We start from the raw sequence: 25,628 nt of genomic DNA, 5'->3' as shown, positions 1-25,628 counted from the left end.
CTCAGCCCCGTATCATTTTGACTAGAAACGGGCAAGTCCAGAAGATAACACCTGAAAAGGTCTCTCACGTTGCAGACATCAATGTTGCCCACAGTTCCAACGCGACACAGTGCCTAGAAGCAGTAACGCCTGGGTCAGAAGTAGTAACGCCTGGATCAGGCGACGCAGATGAGGAGGAGCTTGAAGATGTTGACTCTGCCTTGGGCAAAATTCCGAAGCCCCGGGGTGAAGTTAGTAGACCTGGGCGGGGGGGTTATAATTTACGGGTGGAACTCAAATGGTCAACGGATCGTTTCGATAAAGTGAAGGTTCGTGGAAATGTTCTTATGTCGTGTCTGTATTGATATATTTACTAGGCTTACATCGATAAACTCGTTCAAGCTCACCTGGATTGCACGGAACCTCTCACCAGACAACTTGCGTCAAAGGTAGAGGAGGTACGATCGATGGTGAGCATGTTCCGAACCACATTCACTCTGGACAATGTGCCTCAATCGCTTTCTATTTTATTTCAGGCTGTAAAAAAATTCCAATTTCTTGATGACTATCGCGATCATTGGGCGGTGGATGATTTCATCAGATGTCATCTGAAGTACCGCAAGCAAGCGCTGCAAAAAATATCACTTCGAGATGAAGCTGTCAGCGCTCGAAAAGAGGTTAAGGAAGTTCGGCAGCGCCTTGCACAAGCTGAAAAGGAGGCACGCAGGCAAGGGCAATAGATTATAGTCTGTAATGTAAATTTCTGGTCGTAACATGGTTCTAGATTTTCGTAAGTGAGGGGAAATTTCTGAGACGATGCGTCAATAGACAGAATATTGTATTGTATAAGATGAAACTACCTACCCTGGACTACCCGACTCTTGTGTACACGATATTGAGCGGTCGAGGGAAATCCAAATCCAAATCCTGTTTATCTTTCCCCCTTTCGTCTCTCAGGTACCCATTCCGATCTGACTTATTGCTGTCAAGGTCTTCGAGACCACTCCAAACAGGGAATCTGCGCTGTCCACATGTGCGAGTATTTCGTACTGTTATCTTGAAGATATCAGAGTAACAAAATCGTAACTCACCGACTTACTTGGCCTGATTGAGGAGCATTTCTGGGGCAATGACAGACTAAGCCCCCTGTAGCAGCCACTCCTCTGTTGACGTACGAATTCATGAGATTCTTTGATTATCTTTCCATGTAGACTGTTAGTAGACATTGAAAAATTCAAGGACAAATATGTAATGCACTTGAGAAGAACCCACCGCACAGGAATTCTGCTTGATTGGTCGTCCCCGAGCTCCTTAACACTCAGAACGAGAAATTCAAAGTTGGGACCGAGCCGGAACTCCGGGATAACCACGTGTAAGCCAGAGCCAGTCAGCGTCTGATCATCGGTCCGTATTCCGTCATCCATGCTTCTTAATCTACACGTTTAGTTTTTTCGAGTGGAATATGTATCAAGCCACGACACACAGTATCTTTTCGAAACATTTCCATACGGTTAAATGTATCTCCACGAACAATTCATGCCTCCCTCCTCATCTTCAACTCTGACGCATCAGCTTGCTATCCAAACTGTCTTTATCATCCAGGTTGCCCTCCCGGGTTCCGTTTGCCAAGTTACCTCTCGTTTCTCGTGCTCTCATAGATCAAACAGCCGTCAATGGTAATCTCTCGGACGGCTTTCTCAACAATATACACGGACTTTTCTTCCAAATTCAAGTGTATTCTGTGCAAATATCTGTCAGCGAGACTCGAGCGAAAGTCGTCAATATTAGTTTCGAAAACTGGTGTCCCTGGAATTCTGAATTAATGAGACATTGTATAGACTGCCAGAGAGACAGGTGAGTGCTTTAAGATCACTGATGTGTAACCTTGAAAATCTTAAACTGTTCCTTCCAATAGTCCGTCCCGCTCAGGGTGTCTGCTGGGGCGTCGTACATGAATTGCTTCATGATCCCTACAAGCTCGTTCACAACTTGGTAAAAGCTAGGTGCTCCATGCACTGGTGGTGCAGGCAGATTGCTCTCTGCATATTCACATGAGCATCGTTGCTGCTCCGCTTTTATTAACTCAAGCTCATGGCTATTGAGTGTAAGTGCCAGTGGATATAGTGAATCTCATTCGGGATATCAGTACGTCGGCTTGACCGTACAAGCTGTAAGCTAGATATTTCTACATTTCGAAATTTGTGCGAGTCTTACCTTCATCCTTCATCCTATTTTGTTAGTCTGCTATCGAACTATATATTGCTTACACGACTGTATCTACTTCATTCAACGTCTCTACATTGCACTCAGACACTCGCCTAGTCCGTCTCATTGGATTCGTGATTCACCTTACGATTCTCGCAAACGTGCACCAACTAGAAATCAGTATGTGATCATTTTATCCTTGCCTTATAGCTGAAATCTTCTTCGCTTTTGTTCCGCTCAGTCTCTCGTTCATGCCCCGTCCATCTCCTGCCAGATTACCAAAAATCTTTTGCCAACGAACTTTGCAAACCGTCTCTCCTGCGGATGGTCCCGGCTGGTTATACGCTTACGTCGATCGAGAAGAGGTATGGAAAATCGGGATGTCATATAGTTTTGTGCGGCGCAAGGAACAGTGGGACACGCATTGTCCTTGTCTAGATAGGATCTGATTTCCTCCAGTTCGGGTCGCGAATCGACGTCAAGCGGGTGAGTGCTCCAAAGATCATTCTGCTAAACTGAACCTGCTCTAGAATCCGTGAGCCATATCCTGTTGGAGATTCAATGCGTTGATCGTCCCCGACTTTACTGTCGATCGTGTATGGCAAACTTCTTCTGTCATTTGGTTACTTACGAGATGGCTTCAAATCAGGTTGCCGAGTGCACATCGAGAAGTTTTCTTTCGCTGGCCATTGGAAATATGTTTGGAGGACGATCGTCTGGCCAACGCTTTGGAGGGCCGCAACTTGTTAAAGGTATTCCAGATTCTTTGAAATTGCGTTCTGATTGACTTACGATCTTCTTAGTAGAAGAATTCATACCTATAATTGTGGTTCGTAGTATGTATCGAACTGTGAAATTGTTGCTGTGATGCAGCTTTACAATTTCTGAGATCTATAGTATTCGAACGGTCAAATAAGCAGTTGACGGGTCTGTCCAGATGAGTATACAGATTCCTAGATTTAAATGTATGCCATCTTACTGATGATGCACTTATAGACTTGGCGTAAATGTTGTTGTTTCTATATACCATCTAGACTAGATAGCGGGACCATGCCTTCTCTGTCGATATATATTCTACCGTAGGACTACAGAAAAGGTGAGCTGCATATTGAGTCATTCTCGTTGCTAGTGGCTATAATGCATTCATCTTCTTAACATGTTATCTATCACGGCCTACGTCAACCTCAACAGTAACCTGCGATCTTGCTGCGAAGCTTTGGTATGGCGACAACTCAGGCGTTGACTCCATCGATCAACGGCTCGTTGCTTGGGCACTACGGCGTGGTAATTGGCGTCTCTTCGATGTCTGACTATCCCCTGACCGTTTCCCGACCTGCTCCTGGTAAATGCCCTCCGAACGTCTGTTTTCTTTTTCTTCGTCAATAGTCGGTCTTTATTTCGGACAAAGGGCAAGGTAAAAGCTTATCAATTTCACCAAATATAGCTTATCATTATCTCGAGCTATCTTTACAAAAAGACATTATCAATTTCATTTCAATTTTCCCCCGATATAGTTAATCTTTTGGGAGCAATAAGGTCATTCACTTCCATCGCACAAAATGAATCAATATTCATGTCATAACTGCGGGGAATTTACATGGAAAGTGATCAAATATTACATTTCACCATTCAACTGCAATAGATATACTAAATCTGGTGATAAAAATGTAGAAAAATCTTATCTTTATTTACATGAAGTTGCTCAATGAATTTCCTATGAATATCTTATGTGCAACCGCAGTGTCATTGACGGTCTGGGGCACACAGATGACACAGCGCCTGAATGTGATGTTATTGAAGATGCCAGGAAGATGAGCAAGTTTATTCACACAGAACATGAGTTAGTAATTGGTTGGAAAAAATTTCAGTATTTATAAGTCCACGAGAGCTGCACGATTATCTACGTAGTTCTCTCAGAAATTTGTTTTAAAAGATTTGGCTACAACAACTATTAGTAACATAACATAATTGTAGGAAAAGACTTACTGAGTGACTGACTAGACAATTCGGCTTCGCGTCCAACATTTCTTGAATCTGCCCACCAAATCTGAGCGACATACCGTCTAGAGGGAACGCTTCCTCGATTTCTCGCACGGTGTCATAAGTAATCGCGCGTTCCTTTGTGTTCGGAGGTGCAGCATCGTAGCCAACCACATCAATAAAGGCAGAAACGTACAATAACATGCCCGCAGCTGAAGACATGCCTGTCTGGAATGAAACTGTGTGAAGCATGATGCTCTGCGCAACATCGGCAATTTGGGAATTGTTGAGGTGGAGGTCGGGCGCGTATTCTGCTCGTAAATGTTCGTAAGCCAAAATCCCGCCGTGGATTTCGAACGTCATGTCGCGAGTGGGATGGGCAATTGCTTCCTCGTGCGAACTAAGGCCGAGGTCATGCAAAATGCAGGCCAGATACACTCTTTCAATGAGCTCGTCTCGGGAAATTTGAGGGATAGACGGTGTTTTAGATGGAAAGCTCTGAAGAATGGCAAGAGCGAGGTAGTAGCAACGAAGAGAATGATCCAAAATCATCTTGGAGCAAAGCTTCTGGGCGTGCAGATAGGAGGGTTGGAATTTGTTCACGACGTTGCGTTCCAGTTCCCTGAGCTCTGTTAAGCCAATGTAGGGTGGGATCTCGGCCGTAGCAAAGAGGTCTGCAAAATTCGAAGGCACAAAGGCGTCAAATGTATCTGGCACAGGCATTCCGATCTGTGAATCATCCGAAGTTTTCAGGCGTGTTTTATAGCACCTGCGCAGTGTATCAGTAAGGGTAAAAAAACAATTGGGGCCAGCCCACAAACTTGAATCACTCGATATTACAGAATCACCACATCTTCCGGATTCTCTTGTATTCCCCAAAGTATGTGAATGATAATGATGCGGTCTTCCCGGTAGTGATACGGGAGGGTTTCATCGGCTTGGTAGATCAAAATGAACAAAGCATAGTGGAAGGGTCGTGTGGTCCTCGAATTTTGACCAAAAGCAAATTGCGGATTTATTATGGAGGGATACAGTAGAGTAGTACATTTCTGTCAAGACCAGGGAGATAAACAGAATGATTAACCCCAAGCGGCTGTTGTGCTGTTCAAAATTAGAAAAGATTGTAAGCAGGTGCACAATCGTACCTATAATTCACAATGAGATGATTATCCGTCTGAAAAGACTAGATCGCGAACGATTAGAGTCAGTGTAAGACTCTTGCCAAACATCTAACTGAACATACTTTGAACAAATTCGCAACAGTATCGTCTGGTGCAGGCGAGAATGCGAGATTGATATATGTGTGCTGGGCATAGGCATCGATATTGAGTATTCGAGTGCTTGTCGGAAGCGAAAGAACCGAATGAACATACTAGAGGTTCCGAGCCCTTATATCCTAATTCCTTTCGTAGAAACTGAATCACAGCTTGGAATCGGTTCGAAGCTGTAATTTTGAAAAAGTTTTGTTTCATTATTGGGGCATTTCCAACCGCTTTGAAACGAACGATAACTGAGTCGAAAGTCAGGAATGGCACTACAGGGTGATACATCGCATAGACCTTTATCCGCATCCTTCTTCTTGTATGTTTGAAGGGCTTTCAATGCCTCTTCATTGGTTTCTGAAATTTCTGGAGATGCCCATGAAGGTAGTGAACGGTCTGCGCTGTCGGTCATGGTTGAGCGTTGGCGGCAACTACCAGCGTCTAATTTGTTTCTTCTCACCCTCAGCTCACCCTGAAATTTTTATAACCTACTTCATTTCATGAGCGAGTAATGCGCTTCAGCCAACGAACCTTTCCTACTTCACCGAATAGAATGCCAGTTTTCGCGTCAAATATCGACAAGTCTCGTCCTTATCTTCAAAATCGGGCTCTGGGAAACTTTGACCTTCTGAATCAACTTGAATTCATTTCCTTATCTTACAGTATAATAATTTATGAAAGCTCCAGCTTGAGATAAGACGTCCTTGGACCCTCCTTCTTATCACACCTCACGAAGCTCTTACTATATAAGCACGACACTGAGCGTTTTGGCCCTCTTGCAGAATGTCTTCTCCCGGTAATGTGTTACCTCAAGGTGCAGGTTATGGTGTTGGCGAGTATCCAGAAATCTACTTAAATCACGAGAGACTAACTTGATAATGCGTCGATATAGTTGTCGGTATGCTAACCTCCAACCCCTTCTCGAGCTGTGCGTTATTAATGAGGAGGATGCGCACAGGGATAGGCCTGTTTTTTAGTGCTTTCATGTTACTTCTGACAACGATACAAGCACGATATACGGCGTTTTCGCCGAAGAGTTCGGAGGAGTTTAGTAGCGCTTCTAGGAGTGTCAAACCTGGATTGATTGCTTCGGGCATAGTTTCTGCGGTAAGTTGATTCTACCTGATCACTTCTCTCGATTAATTCAAGCATGTAGTGGACTTGGGCAGCAACTTTGGTGAGCATCATTCTGAACACAAAAACGTGTGTTAAAAGATGTATCCAGCTTCAAAGCAGTGCCGTTGCGTATAAATATGGCAAGAGAATTTCTTTTCAATAGCCTGCGAGTTATACTTAATCCACCGTTTGCCTTTTATCCAAATATATAGGAATTAGTGGTCCTTGGTGGTACGGAGCAGGCGCTACTATACAAGTACTTTTGTTCGCAATGGTATGTAGAATTTATGAAAAGGGCTCAGAATTCCTCACATATCCTACTTTTCGCCTAGCTTGCGGCAAAGCTCAAGTTGAACGCTCCATATGCACACACATGGCTCGAGATCGTCGGTACCAGATGGGGAAAGACAGCTCATTTGATCTTCATGTTCTTCGGGTCAGTGATTATTGAACTTCAGAAAGTTCATGAAACCCATATATCAATAGTCTTGCTACCAACATCATAGTCAGCTCGATGCTAATTCTTGGAGGAAGTGCTACTGTTACTGACCTTACTGGGATGGATACCCTCGCCGTAAGTAACTGTATGAAAGTTTAACACTTTAGCCGTGAGAGACTGAGTTTCCTGAAGGCATGTTTCCTCATTCCTCTTGGAGTAGTGATCTATGTGATTGTCGGTGGAATGCGGTCTACGTTGTTATGCGACTAGTGCGTCCTTTTCCAAAAGTGCAATCAGTAGGCGAATCTGACTTGTTTCAAGTACTCATACGACTGTTCTCTTCGCAATCATCCTCGTTCGTGGCAATCCTCTATATATATAGTCGTTTCTGAATCACTAATCCAAAATTGGTTTTCATAGACCTTCGTCTTCACGGTTTATACCACAAGTCCCAAAATTGGTAGCACAAGGCGTATGCATGAACTACTCACTGCAGCAGCCGGTGCTACCCCCGTCCCCGGAAATGCGCACGGGTCCTATCTCACCATGAGATCTAAGGACGGGCTCATATTCGGTGTCATTAACATCATCGGAAACTTTGCCACCGTTTTTCAAGACCAGGCCTACTGGCAAAGAGCGATTGCAAGCCGGCCTGAAACCACAGTCAAAGCGTATCTTGTAGGGGGATTAGCTTGGTACATTCCCCGTTACCATATCATGAACGGACTGACATTATCTCTACATGTGTCCATCCAGGTTTGCCATCCCGTTCACATTCGCCACCACCCTCGGATTGTCAGCGGTCGCATTGCGAGGAGACCCGGATATGAGACCGCTCTCCGCGGCAGATGTGTCTGCGGGGCTTCCCGCCGCTGCAGCTGCAGCCGCGCTCATGGGTCAAGCCGGGGCCGCGGCTCTCCTGGTGCTCTTGTTCCTTGCTGTGACGAGTGCCACTTCAGCAGAATTAATTGCTGTCAGCAGCTTGTTAACATATGATGTGTTCAAGGTACGGATTATGCGGTACCGCAGAAGGCTGCTAGGCGCGCGTTGACTGTGCTTGTCGTTTTCCAGAAATATATCAAGCCTAATGCCACGGATAGTCAACTTTTGCAAGTGGGACATTACATGGTTGGTCCTGGTGAATTCTCATTCGCTTTCCCTCTCTTTAACATGAACAGGTTGGCCTTTATGGTCTTGTCATGGCGCTTGCAGGCCTAATCTTCTTCTATATTGGCGTATCGATGGGCTGGTTATACGTAAGTCTTTCTCCAACGGTGACTCTTCTTTCCGAAACGCCGTTGATTGTAGCCTCCATCACTTTTCCTTATTCTCGTACCATGACTATGTACTCATTAGATTGTCCTCCTTTGTCCTCTTCCAGACATTCATGGGTGTAATTCTAGGCTCCGGGGTCGTTCCCATTGCACTTTGTATCACATGGAGTAAAGCTAACAAGTGGGGATGTATAATCGCCTCAATTGCTGGTTTTTTTGCTGGTTTACTGGCGTGGTTGGTAACGACGAGTACGCTCTATGCAGGCGTCATCAACGTCACAGTACGTTTACTGTTTCCTTAATCTTCCATGAAGGGGCTGTGCTCACTCTGCTTTGGTTTCAAGACTACAGGAGGTGAACGTCTACTGTCGTATCTACGGCGTTTTGATATTTCTGTCGACATGTCCCTGCCTCTGCTTTTGGCCGTTGTCCTCCTCGGCGTAACCGCGTATACTGATCGCTTATTTGCTTACAGAAAATTTCCCTATGCTCGCTGGTAATTTGGCGTCGATCGGTGTTGGTGGAATAATTGCTACGGTTACTTCGTTGATTGTGAGCGAAACCAATTTGTCTCGGTCTAGACTGGGATCTCTTATCCTTCCTTAGTGGCCTGATGACTTTGATTTCGACATTACTAGAGCCATCAACAATCCTTCGGCAACCAATCCCAATCCTGTTAAGTCGGAGGAAATGAAACAAGAAGGTAAAACCGAGGCTGAAGATTTCGAGAGGAAAGAAGAAATTAGAGAAAGTGAGGAGGCGGCGTCACCGTCTGTCATTGACTCGACGATTGCGACGGAGGAGCAAGAAGAACTGGATCCTGTTAAGCTTAAGTCAGCCTTCAGGTTTGCTGCATGGTCTTCTCTGGGCTTGGTGCGCAGACAGGCTTTCACGATTCTTAGTGATTTGCCCTCCTGATTGTTAATATAGCTCCTGGTTCTGATCATACTCATCCCTCTACCACTCTTCTTTGCGCAGACAATATACGGCGTAGGAGGATTGTCGGCTTGGGTCATTATAGGATTGATATGGACGTTTATGTCTGCCTTCTCGGTGGTCCTGTATCCTCTTTGGGAAAGTCGGGAGGCGTTGCATCAGATAGGAGCAGGAATCATAAAGGTTCGCCGCTTGCTACTGGCTTAATGTTCTCAGCTCATAGCCTCGTTCTGTAGGATATTTTCGTAAAAGGAAGTGGAAAATATGTACCGCCATTTACTTCACAAGCCTAGGTACTGACATTACTGTATTCGTAACGAAGGAAAATCCTCAATTTTATACTGTTGTACGTTTCAATTTTGACGTTGATGACCTCTATGGGCTCATCCTGTGGCAAGTAGGTCGGAGTCGAAGGTCCACGGAGCCGGAAGTACGGTCGGTCAAAGCTGTTATTAATAATACTAAATCGGTTAATTCGTACAACTGTAAGCGCCAATGGTTTGTTCTCAATCTCTTGTAGCTGTGTGCCTCTTTTTACGTCGGAGATCTAACCGAATGAAAAGAGATTGTGAAAATTTGGCGGTCAGACCGCGATTGACAAGCTTGAAGGTTGACCAATGACAAGTTCGAAGCATCAAATCAGGCATCTAAGAGTCCCAATTTAGGCAGACTTGGATGTCTATAAAGGGAACACTTACCATCAATTCCTCAGCCCAATCCCTGCAGATATTCGACTCGGTCCTGATTCGTTCTACGACCACCATCTTCCATTTTATCAACTTACCTTCTGTCCTCAGCAATGACTTTTGCTGTCCTCAGAGCTCTGCACGCTCTCATCGGAGATGCTCTTGACGACGTAGAGAGAATATATGCTGAAGCTGGAAACTCTTCGCATAATTCGAGGACTTCGACGCCTGGAACGCCTTCGACAGCGTCGACAGCCCGTTCACCGACGCATAAATCCTCAAATTCCGCGCAAGGACACGCATATGCTTCACCCCCGCCTTCTCCTTTGATTTCAAGCTATTTCCAGAGTCAACCATCGTCCCAAGATCGTTCAACTACGCCGCTCAGCACTCTCGACTTCCCTTCTCTCGACCTTCCATTTGATCCTAATTCGCCCTCGGAAAACCTCACCTCTCATCCTGTGGTAATATCAGCGGTTAACAGAATAGTGGCTGCGGCAGGACAGATGAGCGCAACGGTGCAGATACCGTTCCTAACGCTCTGTGATGCTGGCATGGGTGTACGCGTCTCTTTCTCGTATCTTGAATCCCATTCTCTCTTGCCTAGATCATTTTAACTCAAATTTTCTTCCCGTCTTATGTTTTCACTGTCATCGGTTCTGCCAATACTGATACTTCTCCGATACTTAGTTTCATTTGCCTTCGTGTTTGAGGTTACTTGAAGCCTCACATACGGTTGAAATTCTTCGCGAAGCAGGTCCGGATGGCTTACACGTAAAAGTGATCGCTGAGAAGAATGGTGTCGACAAAAACAAACTCGGTACGTTTTGAGTTCTTGTTCCTGATGGCGTAGTCACGCGTGGTTTTCTGTTGTACGACGCTCATATGAATCCCCAAAGCACATATCCTTCGATTACTGGCGACCCACCATATCCTTCGCGAAGTCAGCCCTAATGTTTTTGCCAACAACCGACTCTCCTCGATTCTCGACACAAAAAAACCATTTGAAAAACTGATGCGAAAGTAAGTTCTCAGTCTCTTTGAGATGAGGGCATTGCTCATTTGCCACCCGTATAGTCCGGAAACTAAGTACAGCGATACCAACGGTGTCTCAGCTTTCTTTGGGATGTGGTACGTTCCATGAGAATTTATCTTTGATCGTAAAATGGACTAATCTCTTTTTCTAGCACGGACGAATTGTTCAAATCCGCTGGATTTCTCACAGAAACATACTTTCTATCTCCGCAAAAACACAAGAATGGACGAGAGCCGACAAGGGCACCTTTCAACCACGCGTTTGGTTGCGAAGGTGTTGGGTTCTTTGGCTGGCTCGAGGGTGAGGGCATCGATGGAAAACAAGTCAACGGGCCCGGCCGAGGCGTGGATCTCATTCCTGGAGTAGTGATTCCAGGAAACGGGAGTATAAACCACAAACGGGGAACCTCGAGCATTGGGAAGGCTGCCGACATGTATAGTGGCAAGGGTAGCCCCACCAACAAACCTCGCGAACCTCTCGCGAACCCGAATCGCTTTAGATTGGAGAGATTCGGGAAGGCCATGACTGGTACGGCATCATGGGAGGTTCCAGGAGCTGTTCTAAACGGTGCAACTTGTTTCTTATCTCTTTGTGAATGAAATTTGACTAACGCATCGGATTCTTTCAGGTTTTGACTGGCAATCTTTACCAAAGGGGAGTGTTATCGTAGATGTCGGAGGGGGCATAGGCTCGACCAGTATGCTTCTAGCGCATGCATACAGCGATGGAAGAGATATTTCATCAGACGAGGATGCACCTGGCTTAAAATTCATCATTCAAGATCGTGAAGTGGTAGTTGACATGGGTGAGAAGGCATGGAAAGATAAATGTCCGGAATTAGTGGATTCTGGAGTTGCTCGGTTCCAAGGTAAGGCACCTATCGTCCATATTTAGATGATAACATTGACATTTTATCTGATGCGTATGTTCACAGTGCATGACTTTTTCTTGCCTCAACCCGTCAAGAATGCCGCTGTGTTCCTTCTGCGTGTTGTTCTCCATGATTGGCCTGATGCGTTCGCACAACGAATTCTTCTTCGGTTACGAGAGGCTGCTATGCCTGATACTAAGCTTCTCATTGCGGATTTTGTTCTCCCGCTTGCGTGTGCGGACAATTTCGGGTCGGCCCAAGACAAAGACGAGACGGGCCTGACAGAAATTCAAGGAGCTGAAACGATGTTGGCTCCGGCTCCTCTGCTTCCCAATCTTGGTAAAGCAAGCGCAAATGGATATTGGATGGATATGACAGTGAGTATTTGTCTTTATCGGTCGCGAATCATGCTTAAAGATGTGACACATAGATGCAATGTATGTTTAATGGTCAGGAACGAACTCTCAGAGAAATCGTGTCCCTCGCACACTCTGCAGGATGGAAGGTCACCAAAGTCACCAAAGCACCTGGCTCACTTTTCGGACACATCGTTGCCATTCCTATTGAGATTCCAATTCAACGACGAGCAAGAGCTGGAAGCGGTTCGGCATTCTTTGACATTCCTAACTCGAATTACATGGGTGGAAGTGCAGTCGATCCTCATGATGAGGCGCTACTCGATGTTAGAGAAATGGGCAGGGCCAGCTCGAGGTGTGGGACACCAACCTTCGGATCTAGGATGGATTTACCTTCGTACGAGGAAGCTCGAGCGAAATTTGGTGGTGGAATTCGAGGGGCTCTGAGAAGACCAAGTACCAGTGTCTTGACCCGACCGCCGATGAAGCCTTCGATCCTACCTGCTGCTGGATCGGCCAAGAAGAAGAGACCATCCCCCCTTTCAGTGGTTCCCCAATCTCCTTCTCCTGTTCCACGCAATATTTCTTCTCCTCGTCCACCTCCACCGCCTGTACCACACTCTCCACTGAAGCGTCGAATATCTCACGCTCAGCTAAACCAAATTTATTCATCACAGCAACCTTCCTTGTCGCCTGCCCCACATCAGCCATCGCAATCTCCCCGCATTCCGGGAAGTTCCTTACCCCTGAGCAGACGCGCATCATTGGCGAATCTTTCCAACCAGGCTAGTATATCCAAAGAGCCTCCTCCGCCTCTTCCAACGAATTTTCTTCTACGATCATCCGATCGTGCATCTCCAGCCCCGTCACAAATGCCGCTATCACCTGCCTCGCCAGTATTCTCTCGCCTCAACTCTCCCGGTCAATCTCTTCGATCTCCCACGCCAGCCTCACCGAATCTTACGCACCGTCGATCCTACGTTACGCTGTCCCCTAGCGCAATTCCAAAAAAGCGGGTTGACAATAGTGTTCGCAGTATTGGAGGACTGCCATCAACCCTAGGCGGAAGAGGGAACACGCTTATGCGGACTTTGGAGCTGAGCGAGTTGACCAACCGTGGTGTTGATGGACGGGTAAGGACAGGTCCTTTGAAGTTTGGAGATGAGCTAAGCTTGGATCCTGCTTCTGATGACGGAAATGATTCAGAGTCAATAGAGGAATCATTACCAGGGGGAAGCGTATTGGCAGCTGCTGCGCGCATAGAAAGCTTGAGGAGTACACCGAGTCGGAAACCATCGATGTCTGCTCTGAATCGCCAATATTCAAGTTAGGTCTCTGTTTGAACTGCCTTACTCTACCTCGCTCCAACGATCCGGGAATTGTCAAAAATTCTTTTCACACTTCGTTGAGTTGCTGTATGCCTAGATCCTGCTCAGCTTGCATGTTTTGTTTAATTTTCGAATCGCCTTCCGTTTACTTATTACTTACATTATTGATTTTCGCCTCTGAATTGTTATTCCGGAATTGCCATGATTCTAACTCGGTACATACGTCTCAATGAACATCGTTCATCATGCATCAGGTCCCAGGATACCTTCATCTCAACTCCTGTCTCCAGCTATATATAATTTGTAGATATCGTTTATTCTCCACAGAAATGTTCCGGTCTCAATACGAAATGAGCTTCATGAGAAATTGTAAACATACTTGTGATAAACATTCCAAAATACTTCATTCCATGTCTCTGAACGTGGTCCAATATAGTATCATTGCTGAATATCAGACGGCATGGCTGCTCTGTTGCGTAACCAATCTGGGAAAAAGCAAATCAGGATGAAAAGTCACAGTCTTTTAGGAGAGTCCATCAACGACTCACCGATCGTTACATTCTCAAGATGGTCGTCGAAATCACCGAACTTGCGTTGCAGTTGTTGATCTCGAACCAAGGCGACAGCGCGAGCGGGAATGTCGGGCGATGATAACGAAAACAAAGAACCTGAAGTGAAAGGCGCTGCAGATCCTGGTTCTGCGTAAGGCCGCCATGATGATGAGGGCAATTGAGCGATAAAAGGCTATTCGGAAATATGAGATCAGGTATTCCACTGGAGTCCTGCGAAAAGGCGTACAATTAGCGCAGCATCGTCTGAGCCTATTTTCTCGCCGTCGATCTAAATTAATGAACAAGCATCAGTCACATTGCTTGGTTATGCTCATGGCGAAGTAAAAACGTACCACGAAAGCGACAGCATCCGCGAAGCCCTCCTTTACTTTACTTGCAACCTTCTCTCCGACCGGAGCCAGCGCAGTATCGTCCAGCCTCTCAGATGCTTGATAATATCCCACGAGTTGCAATTCCAGGCTTTCAGCGTGTTTCCCTGCCTGAACGCGTGAATATCAGATATTTCTTTGAATGTGGAAAGTTAGGATTTATGTACACAGGGGAGATCATACTCACAAGATCCAAGCCAATTTCCATCATCGGACTAAGACTTGTCCAGTGGTGTAATAGCGGCACAGCGTCGACAATTTCCACTGTCCCAGAAACTTTCTTCCCTAGGAGTACGCCGTTTACTTGCAAATGAGGGTGTTTGGCAGCATGGAAGAAAATTTTGAGGTAGGCTAGTTGCCCGACAGTGTAGTTAACCATTTGAGAGTATCGGCAGATTATGGAGTATTATGGACGACTTCGAGTGCAAATCTAACAGTCGGAGCAGGTCAAAGCAAGTGTCACAGTAAACGCCACGGCACGTGAAACTCTCACACGTGACATGAACGATAGTACCTCAAAATAGAGCTTATTTATTCGGCTCTTTTCGTGAACTACAAGACGGCTAGCTATGTTAGAGAATAGAGAACCGCGATAGTGCTTCTCCGTAATGGGTCCCACTTTGGTCTTAAGAGGGGTCTTGAGGGTAGCAAAAATGTTGCCGGAGGAGCTCGGTGAGAGTCGGTGAGCTCTACATACAATGATTGTTCAGACTTCTGACGTTCCATTTCACCTGCTATCACTTGCTAAGATTGTGACTATGACGATTTAAGAATGCTACGGTCCAGAGTCCACATCGCACACACATACAGAGCGCTGAGCTGTGCAGGGGCTGGATTTATCCTCGAAACGAAGAGTTGTCATGAGAATAATGATGAGGAGAAATGGTATGTTAAGTTTTTCAGCTCAGTATCACGGTCACTGTCAGATCAACATGGGTATTATCTCATCATCGTCAAAATTTCGGTCCACGAGGCATCAACCTCAGGTAGATTTGGTCTGCTTTCATATCGCTTGCTGCATTTCCTTGAGGGACGAGACCAAGCTATCAACGGCTTTGAAGAGATTTTGGGAATGTTTCTCCACATGGAACAGCATTTAATCTCAAGCGATGTTTGCATGATATTGGTCAGTGTGGGAGCCATATTTCGGCAAATATACGACCTCTGTGCTCTTCTGTGTCTTATTCAAGTTATCGATGAAGCAGTAAGGGAGTCCGTTAATCAAGACATCCATTTTAGCTGTCGCATTCCTCGTGTAGATTCTTTCTCCAGATTCTCCTCCTCTCTATATTGACAAATGTTCTGTATGGTATTTTGCCTGCCAACTAATCCCAAGTATTAAACAGAAAAAGCCCCTGCCTGACTAAAGGTCAAAAAGGACATTCTCCGACAATTGAATTTGCCCTTACTTGATAAACACTATGGCTGATTCATCCGTCGATGAGGTCTACTCGAACTCTCCTGTTGTCCTTATCACAGGCTGCTCCACAGGCCTTGGTCGCGCTCTTGTCCTCGAAGCAGCTTCTCAGGGACTTCGCGTCATAGCCACTGCTCGAAAGATTTCTACAATCGAAAACCTCCGGGCTCCAAATATCACCGTATCAACTCTAGATGTGACCGCTTCCATGTCTCAGCTGGAGGACTTTGCGAACAAAGCATTAAAAGTGTTGTGCGTATCGAGTCCTATTTCATATGAAAAGCAACTAATGATATGCTGTGTTCAGCGGTCAAGTAGACATCCTGATAAACAATGCTGGATATCCCCTCGCGGGAGCATTAGAAGAAGTGTCGTGAGTGTTGCAAGTGAGATACAAGTTCTACTCATGTAAAGTATCCCGCTGTAGGTCAGATCAAACACTCGGTATATTCAAAACAAACTTTTTTGGAAGCCTCAATGTTGCAAACGTGTTTTTGCCGCATTTTCGAGCCCGCCGTTCGGGGACCATTATTAACATCAGCTCGATGATGCCATATGTTTCAACACCAGGATCAGGTTCTTATACCGCAACAAAGGCGGCTCTTGATAGTGAGTGTTGTGCAGCGGGTTTCATGCCTGCACTTACTCAACTGTGTGGTGAATTCAGGTATTACACAAGTATGGGCTCATGAACTAGCTCCGTTGAAAATCAAAGTCATGGGTGTATCCCTTGGGTTTACTCGTACTGAATTACTAGGATCAAACTTGAGCACTGTTGAAAATACCGTCAAAAACCCTGTCAGTCATCATTTTTTTGCTATATAATCGAGATTGAGATTTTCATAGATTCCTGACTACGCTAACGTACGCGCGTTTCATGAACAAGTTCGTACTTTGCATGGCCATGAGCCTAACGACGTTCAAAAAGTTGCAAAGCGCATCTTAGATGTCGTTTTGACCCACGATGAGCTTCCCGTTATGTTCCCTCTTGGTAATGACGCGGTAAATTCGGCTGACGAGTACCTTAATCAGCGGAGGAGCGAATTCGAGAAGTGGAAGGAGTTGGGGATGGGAGTTGATGCTGATAAGGACGTTTGAATAACTTTCCATTCATGAAAACCACAACATGCGTGCCTCGGGAATTCCATGTTGGCTGTCCGACCTGGACTGGGTGATACAACATCTACCGGGCTGCTCTCTCTCTCTCCCACCTCTCCCCATCATCTCCGAGGAAAGCATACTCGCGCTCATCAAGTCCATCACAGCCGAAACAAATTCGCGCTTACAAACCGAGATTGACTACAGCAACCGACTTGCTCTCTTACAACACCGCCTTGAACCACAGAAGACAGGACCCAACAAACTCATTACCCGTACCCTCCGCCACTACCTCACGCATGTATACAAATCCCATCACCGTCTCTCACTCACCCGTCTACTATGTGGGGATATGGTGCCCATCACTTTCCACTCTTCCCCAGCTCGTATTCACTCACTCAACCTCGATGAAAACCATTCGAAACGGTGTCGTGCTTGTCTTTCACCGCTGCAACCTGAATCCCCACAACACGTCCTTTTACAGTGCACTGCAAATGCCGCAATCACTACTTTAAGGAACGAATTCCTCGTTGATGTCGCCGTGTTCATCCCCCTACCAACAACTCGGACTTTCACCAATGTTGAATCTCTGTATTACCTCAAGGCTTTTATATTCAATTGGAGTACAGTACGTCGGGTTGCGCGATTTATTCATGAAGTAGTTGTGATATGGAAGGCCTTTACACACCAAGAATTGGATGGGAGCTATGACGAAAGTTCTAACGAGAACGATTAACTATCGATCGGATATACTTTATTACCCTCTCATGTACCTCTATCTATTTCCTCTGCCTCAACGTCCGGGCGTCAGTCTACCTTCTCCTTGTGGGTTGCGCTCGCTGTCGTTCGCTCGTTGAGACCGGCCGTTCCGTTTAGGGGACCACACCATTAACGTGGTGGGGCCGAGTAACAATCTATCTATCTATCTATCTATCTATGTGAAATAAATCATACCAGTCTATACCAGTTGCTTAGCCTGGTTCCTGCCCTTTTTCTTGTGCTGTGTATGTATTTGATACCGGTTAGACCTAGTGAGACAAACAAGAGTGCTTTTCTGAATTTGTAGAGCACCTGATATCTATCACTGCCCATTTCTTCGCATCTTGCTTTGCTTGCGGGAGAATCATATATTGAGATTGGCCTTTTGCCAACGTTAACGACGGAAAAGTAGACGTTAACCCCAGCCGGGCTGAAATGACCACCTAACAGCCAACGAGACCAGATTTTGAGAATGCGCATATAAGAATAATTTTCCATCCCCTAATGGCCGTCGAGTTCGAGGCTTGAATGTTTCTCCATAGGGACAAGCATTCAAACAATTCTTGTCGCAATAAACAAACTTCCTTCCTGTTCAATGATACAAGCCCGTAAACAAAGCATTTTCTTCGCAAGCTCCCTTATTGACTACAGATTCCGCTATTACAGATTCCGCTAGTCAAGGCTTCCATCTTACTTATAGCATTCCAGTTGCATTCTGAGTTTCTCGTTTATCTCTATATTCTCCTCCTGCTCTTTACGTTATTGTATGTTCCAAAGTATCGTGTTTCACCTCCCAATGAATTCAAGTATCAAACATAAAAATCCCTGCCTGACTAAAGGTGAAGGATAAAAAAGGACATTCCTTCTTTGCACATATCCTCTCCGACAATCAAGCCCGCCCTTTCTTGATAAACATTATGGCCACTGATTCATCCGTCGATGAGGTCTACTCGAACTCTCCTGTAATCCTTATCACAGGCTGCTCCACAGGCCTTGGTCGCGCTCTTGTCCTCGAAGCAGCTTCTCAAGGACTCCGCGTCATAGCCACTGCTCGCAAGATTTCTGCAATCGAAAACCTCCGGGCTCCAAATATCGCCATTTTAACTCTAGATGTGACCGCTTCCACGGCCCAGTTGGAGGATTTTGCGAATAAAGCATTAACAGTGTTGTGCGCATCGAGTCCTGTTCCCGGGCCGTTTGGATGGAAACTAATGATAAGCTGTGTTCAGCGGCCAAGTCGACATCTTGATAAACAATGCTGGATATCCTCTTGTAGGAGCGTTGGAAGAAGTATCGTAAGCGATGCGAATTGGGATACAAGAGGTTCTACTCACGGATAGTATATCGCTGTAGGTCAGATCAAACACTCGCTATATTCAACACAAACTTTTTTGGAAGCCTCAATGTTTCAAACGTGTTTTTGCCGCATTTTCGAGCCCGCCGTTCGGGGACCATTATTAACATCAGCTCAATGATGCCATATATCACAACACCAGGATCAGGTCCCTACAGTGCGACAAAGGCGGCCCTTGATAGTGAGTGCTGTGCAAGGATTTTATCAGCAAGTACATTGTACGCTTACTGTGCGGCAAATTCAGCTATCACAAAAGTCTGGGCTGGTGAACTAGCTCCGTTGAAAATAAGAGTCATGGGTGTATCCCTTGGTTTCACCCGGACTGAATTATTAGGTTCAAACTTGAGCACTGTCGAAAACACCGTCAAAAATCCAGTCAGCCATTACAGCACTTCTTTTGGCTACATTTTCACGACTAATCAAGATCTTCATAGATTCCTGACTACGCCATCGTGCGCGAACTACATGAGCAAGTTCGTGCTTTGCATGGCCATGAGCCCAACGATGTCCAAAAAGTTGCAAAGCGCATCTTGGATGTCGTATTGACCTACGATGAGCTTCCGGTCATGTTCCCTCTTGGTGATGACGCAGTAACTTCGGCTGACGAGTACCTCAATCAGCGGAGGAGTGAATTCGAGAAGTGGAAGGAATTGGGGATGGGAGTCAGTGCTGACGATTGATGACGAACTCGTTTCGGCTTGGTTCCTACACAAGGAATGCGGCTATGATTCCTTGTGCTATGTATTTGATGCTGGATACGTACTGACATGAAAAGCACGGCACTGGCATTGCATATGTTGCGAATCCGTTGGGACTAGTGACATATCCATCGAGGAAGTCCACTTTAATGCTACTGTTATCCTCACCCAACCTGCCTTGTCCAGTTTCGTCTCCCATGCAACACTTCGTGGACTAGTCATGGACTCCATGCGTCGCAGCGACTCTTCGCATGGATTTTGCAGACTACATAGATGTCAAGCAATTTCATCGATTACCGAGTCACATGGAAGGAGATATCGATGCGGGTGAAGCGACATTCCAATTTGGAATCAAGAGTCTTTATCTTAATAATGTTGAGCGGAAAGACGAGTATCTTCAAAGCAGAAAATTGGACGGGGATAACCCTTCGGGAAATGCACATTGCCACTGAGTGCGGAACTCAAACATCGAACCTGCAGTGGAATGTAATTTAGGCTCATGTAGGTTCAGATCTACAACTGGTAAGGAGGGCCTCAGACAAAAATTCACTTTCTGAATAGAGAAAGCTGAACAAGTACAATCCAAATATCCCCATCCTGTCACAAATAAGCCTGAGGACTCTTCGAAAACTACTCCTTCTCTTTCACCTCCCTGGCTGTTTGGTTTTATTCTTGTTCTTGGCAGAGTAATCCTAAGGGACTTGAGATTGGGTACGTAAAAAAGTGTAGGGGCAAACTCACTGTTCCACCACATTTTATCCCAATACTTTTGAAATATCCATGCAGCATAGCTCCTTCTGGATAGTCCCTCCCAAATTGCTGGATCTGGCCCGTCTTCCTTTCGAGGTGGAGTTTGCACCCGGAAGGGAAGGGTAACATAAACTGGAGGCAATTCCCTTTCGTATCCACATTTATCTCCCCATTTTCAACCTCTCCCTCAAAGGTTCTCGAGGACCTTTTGCAACTTTTATCCGAAAAGACATTTATTTTGAACTCCTTCAACTCGTGTTCCGTGGACAATGGAGGCACAGGTGCAGCTAACGAATCAGACACTGGCCCAGACGCTTCCATGTCAGGTGCTGATTTGGTATTTTTGTGAAACCAGGGAATGGGAAAGCCAACGACGGATTGAGAATAACAAGAAAGGTGGAGAAGAAGAGTGATCGCGATAACTGTGGTGCGCATTTTTAGGAGTACTGAGTCCGGCTCAGTACAATCGGGCTGGGAAAGGAAGGGGACGACTTGAAGTTCGAGTTTTTAACGCCCCGGTACACATCCAGGTCCAAGTCACAGCCATCGGGTATCAGATAACCACAAAATTTTTAATGTACAGTATATCTCTCATCAATTCCCCAAAGCGGGGAGCTCGAGGTGCAGGGCGGATAGAGAAATCTAAAGAAAGGGGTTTTGCCAGGGGGAGACACATGCTGAAATTCGAGAGATCCCAAAAACCGTTGGGGTTTGTTTGGCATTACCTTCTCGTGCCGCACAGCCCCACAGCCGAGACATGCCGTAGCATGCTAGTTATCTATCGTGTCCTCACCAGGTTCTCACTGCATCCGATTTCAATACGGCCTTGATGCATGTATAGCATAGATATGCGATGATGCTTCGTGGCTTCCATCTGCTCTTACTCTTGATGCTCTGTATCTTTCTGTTTTTGCAACTATGCCCCCCTCCAGATATAGAGCTCGGAGATCATTTCGTCCAAAGTTCATTTACATATTTGAAATAGGAAACCTGCAATTTACTGCAATAACTGTGGCACTCCAATGAGAGTATCAGACATTCTGCACAAATTCGCAATAGTGAATCAAGCACCATAATAGGATCCGGCATTGTTCGGCTAAGCGGCTGTACGGCACTAGAAGGCAATGCCAAACAAACCCCAACGGTTTTTGGGATCTCTCGAATTTCAGCATGTGTCTCCCCCTGGGTTTTGCGCTGACCTTGAAGAAGAAGCGTTACATGGATCCGGAAGTTATGCCTCTGTGACTATTCTAATGTATCACGTGGACGTGACTATCACATCCGCATCTGCCGGACTCGCCGAAGTGGGCGAATTTCGATCGGATCTAAATCGGATTCCTTTCTTCGTTTCTCTCACTACCTGCTTATCAATATACCAAGCTTACCAGTCCTTGACTCAGGACTGCTTCAAGTCGGTGCCGGTTGCCCTGTTTCTCGTTCCGCAGAACATAAATAAAAGGCTCCAAACTTATCTATCCAAACTTTACACTTGAAAACTTCAAGAACCTCAACTGCAAACAGATTACTTCGCAGATCATAAAATGCCCGGAATCGTTCCTGCTGGAAGCAAGGTGCTAGTAACTGGTGCGAATGGATTCATCGCAGCCTGGGTCGTCCGTACGTTGCTGGAAAAAGGGTACGCTGTTCGAGGGACCGTCCGATCTGAAGAGAAAGGCGAGCCCTTAAAGAAAATATTTGCTGATTACAAGGACAAGTTCGAGATCGTTGTCGTCGAGGATATTACTAAGGTGCTTAGGATACTTCAAACAGCTCGTGCAGCTTATCTATTCAAATCACTCACAAACATCAGGAAGGGGCCTTCGACGAAGCTGTCAAAGGCGTTGACGCTATCGAACATACTGCGTCGCCGTTCCATTTCAAGGCTGATGATCCACAGGGTATGGCTACATCATCATTGCAGCTGTTCTGGATAGCACATCACTAAAATTTTCACCCACCATATTCTCACAGAACTTATCGGACCTGCCGTGAACGGAACCCGCAGCATCCTCAAGAGTGCGCTTAACGAATCCTCCATCCGGCGTATCATCGTGACTTCTTCTACCGCTGCCATCATTGCCACCCTTCCTGAGCCAAAGGTCTTTTCGGAGCTTGATTGGAACGAGCAGGCGATAGAAGAAGTCAAAAAGCAAGGGAAGAATGCGAGTCAAGCAGCCAAGTATAGGGCTAGTAAGACGTTGGCTGAGAAAGGTATGTAGTACGAATATCCGGACGATATTACCCCCATACCATATTCATGAACTTCTTGTTCTAGCTGCCTGGGAATTCTACGAAGCCAGCAACACAAACCGATCTTGGGACCTTGTCGTTTTGAATCCACCATATGTACGTGTTTCCGTTCATCATTCATCTCCTGTTTTTTTTTGCCATTTCGGTCCCATATACCTCCACTCACAGTCTCACACACTCTCTGTTCACAGGTCTTCGGTCCAGTCATCCACGACGTCTCCTCACCCTCCGCACTAGGAACCTCCGCCGGCGACTGGTACAACTCTGTAGTCCGTCCGGATATGGGCGGCAAGACATTGGAGGTCATCACTACCATCGGAGGTGGATGGGTTGACGTCCGAGATATCGCTCTCGCACATGTATTAGCCTTGCAGAAGAATGAGGCAGGTGGCCAGAGGTTATTGATAAGTAAAGGAGAATTTGTGTATCAGGATTTCAGTACGTCTGTTTACCTGTTCCGATGTTTCCTTCAGCTGTCGGGGATGATTTTGGTCTGACAACTAATCATACACCCACAGTCGACGCAGCGAACGCACTCTCGCCGTCTCCTATCCCTTCGCACACTGATTTGCCGAAAGGAAAGCCAGGTGCAGGGAAAGATTTCGTGCCGAAGATCGTTTACGACCCAAGCAAGGCTTCAAAGATACTTGGCCCGGAGCTGGTGTATCACACCATAGAGGAAACTACGAGGGACATATTGGCAGACTTTGAGAAACGCGGGTGGTAGGTTTCCGCGGACGTTAGGCGGAAATTGGCCATGGAATGAATCCATTCATAACATCAAAAGAAATATAAATGTACAAGTTGATCACAAAAATAGTGTACTATACAAATACAAAGAAATTCTTACTTACATCGTTTGCGAGAACGATTCGTTCAGGAAATATCAAGAAATTGATGTGTCATCGTATTGCCTCGTTCGACCCATCAAGCAGATGCAGCTGCCTCGAATTCAGCAGCAAGCCCGGATTGCATCGCTCCAACATCTGAAGTGACGTTGATCTGAAGACGAAAGTATCCGGTATTGGATACATGAAATCACCACTAGTTTTGGCAATCGATGCATTTAAAAACACACCATATCGAATCCCTCTGCGGCACGCCGTGCAGCCTGAGTTCCCGAGGTACAAAACATTGCGCTAAGTTTGGCAACGGAGTGAATGTCAGAAATAGGAATCAAAGAGTCGAGGATCCTCATGACCAGATACATTTAAAAAACACACCATTTCTTCCCAGCTTTGTGAGCAACTGTCAAGATATCCTGGATTACTTGTTCCACTTGTGGATGAGGATCTGGGGAAGGTGGAGGGTATCCCAACGATATAGATAGATCGTATGGTCCGATGAACAGACCATCTGTCAAATAAATCGTTCAGAAATTGTAGTCGGGTCAACTGAGGAAGACGTGACAATGGACAAGATGATATAGCTACCCACCAATTCCATCGACCTCTGCTATGGCTTGAACATTCTGTACGCCTTCACGGGTTTCGATCTGAACCAACACTACGACACTTTCGTTCGCTTCATTGAGATATTCTCCTGCAGTCTGAATGTCCCAATTTTCCTGTGTGTAGGGACTGCCGAAGCCTCGTCGACCTACAGGCGGGAAACGGCTGGAGAGAACGACTTCGTGGGCTTGAGCTGGGGTTGATACCTGGGCGGATCGTATATACATATAGTTCTACGTTATTTTCCATCCACGATAGTCAAACAACGCACCATCGGGACCAACACACCTAAAGCATGATATTTCAATAACATTTCAAACTAAACCTATAGCTCACCTCGTGCGCCAGCATCCAACGCATATTTAATTTGCCAATTAACACCCTCGGAACCATTCCCAACTCCGTGGCCTGTCGCAGGGATACGAACCAGCGCACTCGGTCCGTCTCTCACCCCGTGTATCGCGGCAATGACCTCTGTAGCTCCAGCAGGGTTCAGTGGGAGTAAACCATGCTCGCAATCGAGCATGATCCATGACTGTTGTTGGGGAGTGCCAATAAGAGCTCTGGCGAGCGAACGCGCGTGAACAAAGCCTCCGGTTGTTAACCAAGTCCCGAAAGCAGGTTTGTTGGCTCTGAATGTGTTGAGGAGAGCATGGGCTGCCATTGTTAACGATTCCACGACGTTGTTATCAGTCGTACGACATATAAGAAGCTTGAGCTTGAGAGAATGGTGTCTTCTGACTTGGATTTCGAACAATTGCTAGTTCTCATGACATTAATACCAGGGAACGGCTTGGAGCATAATCTTGAAACCAAAGGAAAGGATACAAGGACAGTGTAACAAGCATGAATCAGAGGAGATGAGGACACGCGTCGCACTAACTTTCGGAGGCAATGTCGTAGTCACGATATGGAAGAGTCTAGGAAGAGTGCACGATATAATGTCCATCTAGTGATGATATGTACTCGAAGAATGTACAGTACCAATGAGGTCCATTCTGTTCCTCGATGTGTCTGGTATATTTCCTGTTCGTTACTATCTCATCTTTGTCCGATCTATGCGGTAGGAATCATAGATGAGCAAGTGTGTATTAATATTTCGCTGACATGGCCAACACAAGTTTGAATAAATCAAATTCACAGTGCTTTCGCAAGTCTTCCAAGACTTAATCTGTCATGTACTTCCATAGAGTAGGTCGACTATGCATTGGAGGTGGCCGTAGAAGATTATGCCTCTGGTGATAGTCAAGGAAGTCCTGAACGTTCACTCCACAACCGTAGAACAGCTTGGGAGGTCGTCATAGTTTTTGTCCCCCAGATGCATATGGTCAAGTTGTAGCTCTTCTGGTAGCTCCTTTCCAACAGGGTAGACTTTAAAGGCCGCTAACCAAGCATTAAGATCAGAAAGCTATAATGAAGTATGATATAACTGACATCGGCTGA

At 45.9% G+C, this 25,628-nt stretch overlaps 13 protein-coding genes across 13 annotated transcripts; 8 read left to right on the top strand and 5 right to left on the bottom strand.

Moving 5' to 3' along the window:
* Positions 1-206: 206 nt before the first annotated feature.
* On the top strand, positions 207-602 carry C8R40DRAFT_1027535 (uncharacterized protein; the record flags this gene model as incomplete). Its single annotated transcript, XM_046223100.1, has 3 exons — positions 207-308; positions 357-449; positions 516-602. Coding segments are annotated over 3 exons (282 nt in total), but the record flags the coding sequence as incomplete, so codon positions are not given.
* A 1,252-nt stretch (positions 603-1,854) lies between these two features.
* Positions 1,855-3,072, top strand: C8R40DRAFT_1072599 (uncharacterized protein; the record flags this gene model as incomplete). The annotated part of the gene is made up of 9 exons (XM_046226480.1): positions 1,855-1,982; positions 2,068-2,083; positions 2,126-2,149; positions 2,220-2,364; positions 2,395-2,549; positions 2,623-2,670; positions 2,715-2,719; positions 2,834-2,936; positions 3,022-3,072. 9 exons carry the CDS (start codon positions 1,855-1,857, stop codon positions 3,070-3,072), a joined length of 675 nt encoding a protein of 224 aa, XP_046082395.1.
* Positions 3,073-3,988: 916 nt separating this feature from the next.
* Positions 3,989-4,990, bottom strand: C8R40DRAFT_564646 (uncharacterized protein). The gene is made up of 2 exons (XM_046235473.1): positions 4,171-4,990; positions 3,989-4,123 (listed from the first exon to the last, which is right to left on the bottom strand). The coding sequence occupies exons 1-2, from the start codon at positions 4,885-4,887 to the stop codon at positions 4,085-4,087; spliced, it is 756 nt and encodes a 251-aa protein (XP_046082394.1). The 5' UTR covers positions 4,888-4,990; the 3' UTR covers positions 3,989-4,084.
* A 253-nt stretch (positions 4,991-5,243) lies between these two features.
* C8R40DRAFT_1162735 (APG12-domain-containing protein) lies at positions 5,244-5,838 on the bottom strand (the record flags this gene model as incomplete). The annotated part of the gene is made up of 5 exons (XM_046230276.1): positions 5,244-5,265; positions 5,310-5,347; positions 5,408-5,470; positions 5,538-5,674; positions 5,724-5,838. The coding sequence occupies 5 exons, from the start codon at positions 5,836-5,838 to the stop codon at positions 5,244-5,246; spliced, it is 375 nt and encodes a 124-aa protein (XP_046082393.1).
* Positions 5,839-6,209: 371 nt separating this feature from the next.
* C8R40DRAFT_1162734 (urea transporter) lies at positions 6,210-9,484 on the top strand (the record flags this gene model as incomplete). Its single annotated transcript, XM_046230275.1, has 19 exons — positions 6,210-6,252; positions 6,385-6,533; positions 6,583-6,603; positions 6,652-6,682; positions 6,755-6,816; positions 6,875-6,978; positions 7,029-7,116; positions 7,174-7,250; positions 7,303-7,336; positions 7,402-7,676; positions 7,738-7,987; positions 8,053-8,109; positions 8,160-8,237; positions 8,363-8,536; positions 8,600-8,615; positions 8,731-8,807; positions 8,862-9,128; positions 9,186-9,374; positions 9,428-9,484. 19 exons carry the CDS (start codon positions 6,210-6,212, stop codon positions 9,482-9,484), a joined length of 2,049 nt encoding a protein of 682 aa, XP_046082392.1.
* Positions 9,485-10,269: 785 nt separating this feature from the next.
* Positions 10,270-12,349, top strand: C8R40DRAFT_1007264 (S-adenosyl-L-methionine-dependent methyltransferase; the record flags this gene model as incomplete). Its single annotated transcript, XM_046222814.1, has 9 exons — positions 10,270-10,437; positions 10,568-10,697; positions 10,777-10,900; positions 10,955-11,008; positions 11,065-11,188; positions 11,360-11,480; positions 11,542-11,765; positions 11,880-12,161; positions 12,215-12,349. Coding segments are annotated over 9 exons (1,362 nt in total), but the record flags the coding sequence as incomplete, so codon positions are not given.
* Positions 12,350-13,906: 1,557 nt separating this feature from the next.
* On the bottom strand, positions 13,907-14,787 carry C8R40DRAFT_1174718 (uncharacterized protein; the record flags this gene model as incomplete). The annotated part of the gene is made up of 5 exons (XM_046232220.1): positions 13,907-13,953; positions 14,017-14,212; positions 14,267-14,308; positions 14,373-14,519; positions 14,596-14,787. 5 exons carry the CDS (start codon positions 14,785-14,787, stop codon positions 13,907-13,909), a joined length of 624 nt encoding a protein of 207 aa, XP_046082390.1.
* Positions 14,788-15,829: 1,042 nt separating this feature from the next.
* C8R40DRAFT_1055034 (putative short-chain oxidoreductase) lies at positions 15,830-16,923 on the top strand (the record flags this gene model as incomplete). The annotated part of the gene is made up of 5 exons (XM_046224970.1): positions 15,830-16,077; positions 16,133-16,198; positions 16,253-16,434; positions 16,493-16,611; positions 16,672-16,923. 5 exons carry the CDS (start codon positions 15,830-15,832, stop codon positions 16,921-16,923), a joined length of 867 nt encoding a protein of 288 aa, XP_046082389.1.
* Positions 16,924-16,951: 28 nt separating this feature from the next.
* C8R40DRAFT_1174716 (uncharacterized protein) lies at positions 16,952-17,659 on the top strand (the record flags this gene model as incomplete). Its single annotated transcript, XM_046232219.1, has 1 exon — positions 16,952-17,659. The coding sequence occupies one exon, from the start codon at positions 16,952-16,954 to the stop codon at positions 17,657-17,659; it is 708 nt and encodes a 235-aa protein (XP_046082388.1).
* Positions 17,660-18,599: 940 nt separating this feature from the next.
* On the top strand, positions 18,600-19,716 carry C8R40DRAFT_1054916 (uncharacterized protein; the record flags this gene model as incomplete). Its single annotated transcript, XM_046224962.1, has 5 exons — positions 18,600-18,850; positions 18,912-18,977; positions 19,036-19,217; positions 19,281-19,399; positions 19,471-19,716. 5 exons carry the CDS (start codon positions 18,600-18,602, stop codon positions 19,714-19,716), a joined length of 864 nt encoding a protein of 287 aa, XP_046082387.1.
* Positions 19,717-20,082: 366 nt separating this feature from the next.
* C8R40DRAFT_564075 (uncharacterized protein) lies at positions 20,083-21,232 on the bottom strand. The gene is made up of 3 exons (XM_046235472.1): positions 20,476-21,232; positions 20,383-20,426; positions 20,083-20,331 (listed from the first exon to the last, which is right to left on the bottom strand). The coding sequence occupies exons 1-3, from the start codon at positions 20,917-20,919 to the stop codon at positions 20,232-20,234; spliced, it is 588 nt and encodes a 195-aa protein (XP_046082386.1). The 5' UTR covers positions 20,920-21,232; the 3' UTR covers positions 20,083-20,231.
* A 361-nt stretch (positions 21,233-21,593) lies between these two features.
* Positions 21,594-23,587, top strand: C8R40DRAFT_1122470 (uncharacterized protein). The gene is made up of 6 exons (XM_046228862.1): positions 21,594-22,232; positions 22,295-22,382; positions 22,456-22,695; positions 22,760-22,830; positions 22,926-23,172; positions 23,253-23,587. Exons 1-6 carry the CDS (start codon positions 22,026-22,028, stop codon positions 23,459-23,461), a joined length of 1,062 nt encoding a protein of 353 aa, XP_046082385.1. The 5' UTR covers positions 21,594-22,025; the 3' UTR covers positions 23,462-23,587.
* C8R40DRAFT_563855 (Pyruvate/Phosphoenolpyruvate kinase-like domain-containing protein) lies at positions 23,537-24,972 on the bottom strand. The gene is made up of 6 exons (XM_046235471.1): positions 24,522-24,972; positions 24,457-24,473; positions 24,172-24,391; positions 23,958-24,090; positions 23,813-23,873; positions 23,537-23,736 (listed from the first exon to the last, which is right to left on the bottom strand). The coding sequence occupies exons 1-6, from the start codon at positions 24,847-24,849 to the stop codon at positions 23,662-23,664; spliced, it is 834 nt and encodes a 277-aa protein (XP_046082384.1). The 5' UTR covers positions 24,850-24,972; the 3' UTR covers positions 23,537-23,661.
* Between the last annotated feature and the right edge of the window lie 656 nt (positions 24,973-25,628).

The sequence above is a fragment of the Lentinula edodes genome (assembly GCF_021015755.1).
Source record: "Lentinula edodes strain Le(Bin) 0899 ss11 chromosome Unknown C8R40scaffold_38, whole genome shotgun sequence".
Classification (NCBI taxonomy): domain Eukaryota; kingdom Fungi; phylum Basidiomycota; class Agaricomycetes; order Agaricales; family Omphalotaceae; genus Lentinula; species Lentinula edodes.
This window is presented reverse-complemented; position numbering and strand designations above follow the sequence as displayed.

Excerpts from the sequence above, each read along its gene's own strand:
- C8R40DRAFT_1122470 (XM_046228862.1), top strand. The coding sequence starts at position 22,026 with ATGCCCGGAATCGTTCCTGCTGGAAGCAAGGTGCTAGTAACTGGTGCG. Across the intron at positions 22,233-22,294 it reads TCGTCGAGGATATTACTAAG|GAAGGGGCCTTCGACGAAGC; the intron begins GTGCTTAGGATA and ends CACAAACATCAG. Across the intron at positions 22,831-22,925 it reads TCGTTTTGAATCCACCATAT|GTCTTCGGTCCAGTCATCCA; the intron begins GTACGTGTTTCC and ends CTCTGTTCACAG.
- C8R40DRAFT_564075 (XM_046235472.1), bottom strand. The coding sequence starts at position 20,919 with ATGCGCACCACAGTTATCGCGATCACTCTTCTTCTCCACCTTTCTTGT. Across the intron at positions 20,427-20,475 it reads GGATAAAATGTGGTGGAACA|GATTACTCTGCCAAGAACAA; the intron begins GTGAGTTTGCCC and ends CAAGTCCCTTAG. Across the intron at positions 20,332-20,382 it reads AAAACCAAACAGCCAGGGAG|GATGGGGATATTTGGATTGT; the intron begins GTGAAAGAGAAG and ends TATTTGTGACAG.
- C8R40DRAFT_563855 (XM_046235471.1), bottom strand. The coding sequence starts at position 24,849 with ATGGCAGCCCATGCTCTCCTCAACACATTCAGAGCCAACAAACCTGCT. Across the intron at positions 24,091-24,171 it reads AGCAGAGGTCGATGGAATTG|ATGGTCTGTTCATCGGACCA; the intron begins GTGGGTAGCTAT and ends TTTATTTGACAG. Across the intron at positions 23,737-23,812 it reads CCGCAGAGGGATTCGATATG|ATCAACGTCACTTCAGATGT; the intron begins GTGTGTTTTTAA and ends TTTCGTCTTCAG.
- C8R40DRAFT_564646 (XM_046235473.1), bottom strand. The coding sequence starts at position 4,887 with ATGCCTGTGCCAGATACATTTGACGCCTTTGTGCCTTCGAATTTTGCA. Across the intron at positions 4,124-4,170 it reads ATTGTCTAGTCAGTCACTCA|CCAAATCTTTTAAAACAAAT; the intron begins GTAAGTCTTTTC and ends TAGTTGTTGTAG.